Genomic DNA, 5,205 nt, shown 5'->3' with positions numbered 1-5,205 from the left:
ATGATGATGTCACTGATGATGTTACTGATGATGATGTCACTGATGATGTCACTGATGATGATGTCACTGATGACATCACTGATGATGATGTCACTGGTGATGTTACTGATGATGATGTCACTGATGAAAATGTCACTGATGATGATGTTACTGATGATGTTACTGATCATGATGTCACTGATGATGTCACTGATGATGACGATGATGATGTCACTGATGTCACTGATGATGATATCACTGATGATGTTACTGATGATGTCACTGATGACAATGTCACTGATGATGTTACTGATCATGATTTTACTGATGTCACTGATGACGTCACTGATGATGACGTCACTGATGATGTCACTGCCCCTGCCGCTGCCCCCACTCACCCACAGGGCCGCCGTGCTGAGCGGCCGCCACCAGGTGACCCTTGACCTCAAAGCGGTCGGCCCAGGCCATGCAGTACAGCTCCTCACGCCTGGGGTCATGGGGGGGTCATGATGGGGTCATGGGGGGTCATGGGGGGGTCATGGGGGGGTCATGATGGGGTCATGGGGGGGTCATGGGAGGGTCATGATGGGGTCATGGGGGGGTCATGGGGGGTCATGGGGGGGTCATGGGGGGGTCATGGGGGGAGTCATGGGGGGTCATGATGGGGTCATGGAGGGGTCATGGGGGGGTCATGGGGGGTCATGGGAGGGTCATGGGAGGGTCATGATGGGGTCATGGGGGGGTCATGGGAGGGTCATGATGGGGTCATGGGGGGTCATGGGGGGGTCATGGGAGGGTCATGGGGGGGTCATGGGGGGTCATGGGGGGTCATGGGAGGGTCATGGGGGGGTCATGGCGGGGTCATGAGGGGGTCATGGGGAGGTCATGGGGGGTCATGGGGGGTCATGGGGGGGTCATGGGGGGGTCATGGGGGGGTCATGGGGGGTCATGGGAGGGTCATGATGGGGTCATGGGGGGTCATGGGGTGGTTATGATGGGGTCATGGGAGGGTCATGGGGGGACCATGGGGGGGGTCATGGGAGGGTCATGGGAGGGTCATGGGAGGGTCATGATGGGGTCATGGGGGGGTCATGGGGGGGTCAGTGGTGAGTGTGTGGGTGAGTGTGTGGGTGTGTGAGTGTGTGAGTGTGTGGGTGAGTGTGTGGGTGTGTGTGTGGGTGTGTGGGTGTGTGAGTGTGTGAGTGTGTGGGTGAGTGTGTGGGTGTGTGGGTGAGTGGGTGAGTGGGTGGGTGAGTGTGTGGGTGTGTGTGTGGGTGAGTGTGTGAGTGAGTGTGTGGGTGAGTGTGTGGGTGTGTGTGTGAGTGAGTGTGTTGGTGAGTGTGTGAGTGAGTGTGTGGGTGTGTGTGTGAGTGAGTGTGTGGGTGAGTGTGTGAGTGAGTGTGTGGGTGAGTGTGTGGATGAGTGTGTGGGTGTGTGTGTGAGTGAGTGTGTTGGTGAGTGTGTGGGTGAGTGTGTGGGTGAGTGTGTGGGTGAATGTGTGGGTGACTGTGTGGGTGAGTGTGTGGGTGAGTGTGTGAGTGAGTGAGTGGGTGAGTGTGTGGGTGAGTGTGTGAATGTGTGGGTGAGTGTGTGGGTGAGTGGGTGAGTGAGTGGGTGAGTGTGTGGGTGTGTGTGTGAGTGAGGGTGTGGGTGAGTGTGTGGATGAGTGTGTGGGTGTGTGTGTGAGTGAGTGTGTTGGTGAGTGTGTGGGTGAGTGTGTGAGTGAGTGGGTGAGTGTGTGGGTGAGTGTGTGAATGTGTGGGTGAGTGTGTGGGTGAGTGGGTGAGTGAGTGGGTGAGTGTGTGGGTGAGTGTGTGGGTGAGTGGGTGAGTGAGTGGGTGAGTGTGTGGGTGAGTGTGTGTGTGGTGTGTGGGTGAGTGTGTGGGTGAGTGTGTGGGTGAGTGTGTGGGTGAGTGTGTGAGTGTGTGTGGTGAGTGTGTGAGTGTGTGAGTGTGTGGGTGAGTGTGTGGGTGAGTGTGTGGGTGAGTGTGTGGGTGAGTGTGTGGGTGAGTGGGTGAGTGTGTGGGTGAGTGTGTGTGTGGTGTGTGGGTGAGTGTGTGGGTGAGTGTGTGAATGTGTGGGTGAGTGTGTGGGAGAGTGTGTGAGTGTGTAGGTGAATGTGTGGATGAGTGTGTGGGTGAGTGGGTGAGTGTGTGGGTGAGTGTGTGTGTGGTGTGTGGGTGAGTGTGTGGGTGAGTGTGTGTGGTGTGTGGGTGAGTGTGTGGGTGAGTGTGTGGGTGAGTGTGTGTGGTGTGTGGGTGAGTATGTGTGGTGTGTGGGTGAGTGTGTGGGTGAGTGTGTGGGTGAGTGTGTGTGGTGTGTGGGTGAGTGTGTGGGTGAGTGTGTGTGGTGTGTGGGTGAGTGTGTGTGGTGTGTGGGTGAGTGTGTGGGTGAGTGTGTGAGTGAGTGTGTGGGTGAGTGTGTGGGTGAGTGGGTGAGTGTGTGGGTGAGTGTGGTGTGTGGGTGAGTGTGTGGGTGAGTGTGTGGGTGAGTGTGTGAGTGAGTGTGTGGGTGAGTGTGTGGGTTAATGGGTGAGTGTGTGGATGAGTGTGTGTGGTGTGTGTGTGGTGTGTGTGTGTGGTGTGTGTGTGGTGTGCGTGTGTGGTGAGTGTGTGGGTGAGTGTGTGGGTGAGTGTGGGGGTGAGTGTGGGGGTGAGTGTGGGGGTGAATGAGTGGTGAGTGAGTGGTGAGTGTGTGGGTGAGTGAGTGGGTAAATGGGTGAGTGTGTGAGTCATTGGTGAGTGTGTGGGTGAGTCATTGGTGAGTGTGTGGGTGAGTGAGTGGTGAGTGTGTGGGTGAGTGGTGAGTGTGTGGGTGAGTGTGTGGGTGAGTGTGTGAGTGAGTGTGTGGGTGTGTGGGTGAGTGTGTGGGTGTGTGGTGAGTGTGTGGGTGAGTGTGTGGGTGAGTGTGGATGTGAGTGTGGGGGTGAGTGAGTGGTGAGTGAGTGGTGAGTGAGTGGGTGAGTGTGTGCGTGATTGGTGAGTGTGTGGGTGAGCGTGTGGGTGAGTGAGTGGTGAGTGTGTGGGTGAGTGGTGAGTGTGTGGGTGAGTGTGTGGGTGAGTGGGTGAGTGTGTGAGTGAGTGTGTGGGTGAGTGGTGAATGTGTGGGTGAGTGTGTGGGTGAGTGTGTGGGTGAGTGGGTGAGTGTGTGAGTGAGTGTGTGGGTGAGTGTGTGGGTGAGTGTGTGGGAGAGTGGCGAGTGAGTGAGTGGGTGAGTGAGTGGTGAGTGAGTAGGTGAGTGTGTGGGTGAGTGTGTGGGTGAGTGTGTGGGTGAGTGTGTGTGGTGTGTGGGTGAGTGTGTGGGTGAGTGTGTGTGGTGTGTGGGTGAGTGTGTGGGTGTGTGGTGTGTGGGTGTGTGGTGTGTGGGTGAGTGTGTGGGTGAGTGTGGGGGTGAGTGTGGGGGTGAGTGTGGGGGTGAGTGAGTGGTGAGTGAGTGGTGAGTGTGTGGGTGAGTGAGTGGGTGAGTGAGTGGGTGAGTGGGTGAGTGAATGGGTGTGTGAGTGAGTGGGTGAATGAGTGGGTGAGTGAGTGTGTGAGTAAGTGAGTGTGTGAGTGAGTGGGTGGGTGAGTGAGTGGGTGGGTGAGTGTGTGGTGAGTGAGTGGTGAGTGAGTAGTGAGTGAGTGGGTGAGTGAGTGGGTGAGTGAGTGGGTGAGTGGGTGGGTGAGTGAGTGGGTGAGTGAGTGGGTGGGTGAGTGGGTGGGTGAGTGGGTGTGTGAGTGGTGAGTGAGTGGTGAGTGGGTGAGTGAGTGAGTGGGTGAGTGTGTGGTGAGTGAGTGGTGAGTGAATGGATGAGTGAGTGGGTGAGTGAGTGGTGAGTGTGTGAGTGAGTGGGTGAGTGGTGAGTGGGTGAGTGAGTGAGTGGGTGAGTGTGTGGGTGAGTGGGTGAGTGGTGAGTGAGTGGTGAGTGGGTGAGTGAGTGAGTGAGTGGGTGAGTGTGTGGTGAGTGGTGAGTGAGTGAATGGTGAGTGGGTGAGTGAATGGATGAGTGAGTGGGTGAGTGAGTGAGTGGTGAGTGGGTGAGTGAGTGGGTTAGTGTGTGGTGAGTGAGTGAGTGGTGAGTGGGTGAGTGAGTGAGTGAATGGATGAGTGAGTGGGTGAGTGAGTGTGTGGTGAGTGTGTGGTGAGTGGGTGAGTGAGTGAGTGGGTGAGTGTGTGGTGAGTGAGTGGTGAGTGGGTGAGTGAGCGGGTGGGTGAGTGAATGGATGAGTGAGTGGGTGAATGAGTGAGTGGTGAGTGGGTGAGTGTGTGGTGAGTGGTGAGTGAGTGGTGAGTGGGTGAGTGAGTGGGTGAGTGAGTAAATGGATGAGTGAGTGGGTGAGTGAGTGTGTGGTGAGTGAGTGGGTGAGTGAGTGAGTGAATGGATGAGTGAGTGTGTGGTGAGTGAGTGAGTGAATGGATGAGTGAGTGAGTGGTGAGTGAGTGGTGAGTGTGTGGTGAGTGTGTGGTGAGTGAGTGGTGAGTGAGTGGTGAGTGTGTGGTGAGTGAGTGGTGAGTGAGTGGGTGAGTGAGTGAGTGAATGGATGAGTGAGTGAGTGTGTGGTGAGTGTGTGGTGAGTGAGTGGTGAGTTATCCTCACCTATAAAACTTGTCCCCCATTGGGTTCCAGTCGGCCGTGACGAGAGACATCGTCCCAGGTGTCTCTCTCGTCTCCCTGTGTGTCTCTCTGTGTGTCTCTGTGTGTCTGTGTGTCTCTGTGTCTCCCTGTGTGTCTCTGTGTCTCCCTGTGTGTCTCTGTGTGTGTCTGTGTGTCTCCCTGTGTGTCTCTGTGTCTGTCTCTCTGTGTGTGTCTCTCTGTGTGTGTCTCCGTGTGTGTGTCTCCGTGTGTGTGTCTCCGTGTGTGTGTCTCTGTGTGTGTCTCTGTGTCTCTGTGTGTGTCTGTGTGTGTCTCTGTGTGTCTCTGTGTGTCTGTGTGTGTGTGTGTCTCTGTGTGTGTCTGCCCGTGTCACGCGCGCGAGCCCGCGACCACTTCCGCTCAGCGCGAGCCCCAAACTTCCGGTGCACGGGTCACGTGACGAGTTTGGAGGAGTTTGGGGGGCGTGGGGCGGCGTTCAGGGGAATGGGCGGGGCCCCAAAGGGCCCAAGCGGAGGGGGGCGGGGCGTAAGGGAGGGGGGCGGGGATCGTTAATGGGCGGGGCGCCGGTCGCGCGGAGAAGGGGCGGGGCGATGAAGGTTGGTGTCACGTGACCCTGCGCGTTAAACTGATTGAGAAAATCCGAAAATCTCTAA

The 5,205-nt window shown here is 56.8% G+C and overlaps 1 protein-coding gene across 1 annotated transcript in view; it reads right to left on the bottom strand.

The window, feature by feature from the left end:
• The window catches only part of LOC116937927 (vacuolar protein sorting-associated protein 16 homolog), a 56,867-nt gene extending 51,876 nt beyond the window's left edge, over positions 1-4,991 (bottom strand). The window contains exons 1-2 of the mRNA XM_076055886.1: positions 4,556-4,991; positions 378-466 (exon numbers count right to left, since the gene is read on the bottom strand). Of these exons, the coding sequence (XP_075912001.1) occupies positions 378-466; positions 4,556-4,605 (139 nt within the window). The 5' untranslated portion in view covers positions 4,606-4,991. The remainder of the gene's footprint in view (positions 1-377; positions 467-4,555) is intronic.
• Between the last annotated feature and the right edge of the window lie 214 nt (positions 4,992-5,205).

This window comes from Petromyzon marinus, chromosome 73, assembly GCF_048934315.1.
Source record: "Petromyzon marinus isolate PM22_M1 ecotype Great Lakes invasive population chromosome 73, UKy_Petmar_22M1.pri1.0, whole genome shotgun sequence".
NCBI lineage: Eukaryota > Metazoa > Chordata > Hyperoartia > Petromyzontiformes > Petromyzontidae > Petromyzon > Petromyzon marinus.
This window is presented reverse-complemented; position numbering and strand designations above follow the sequence as displayed.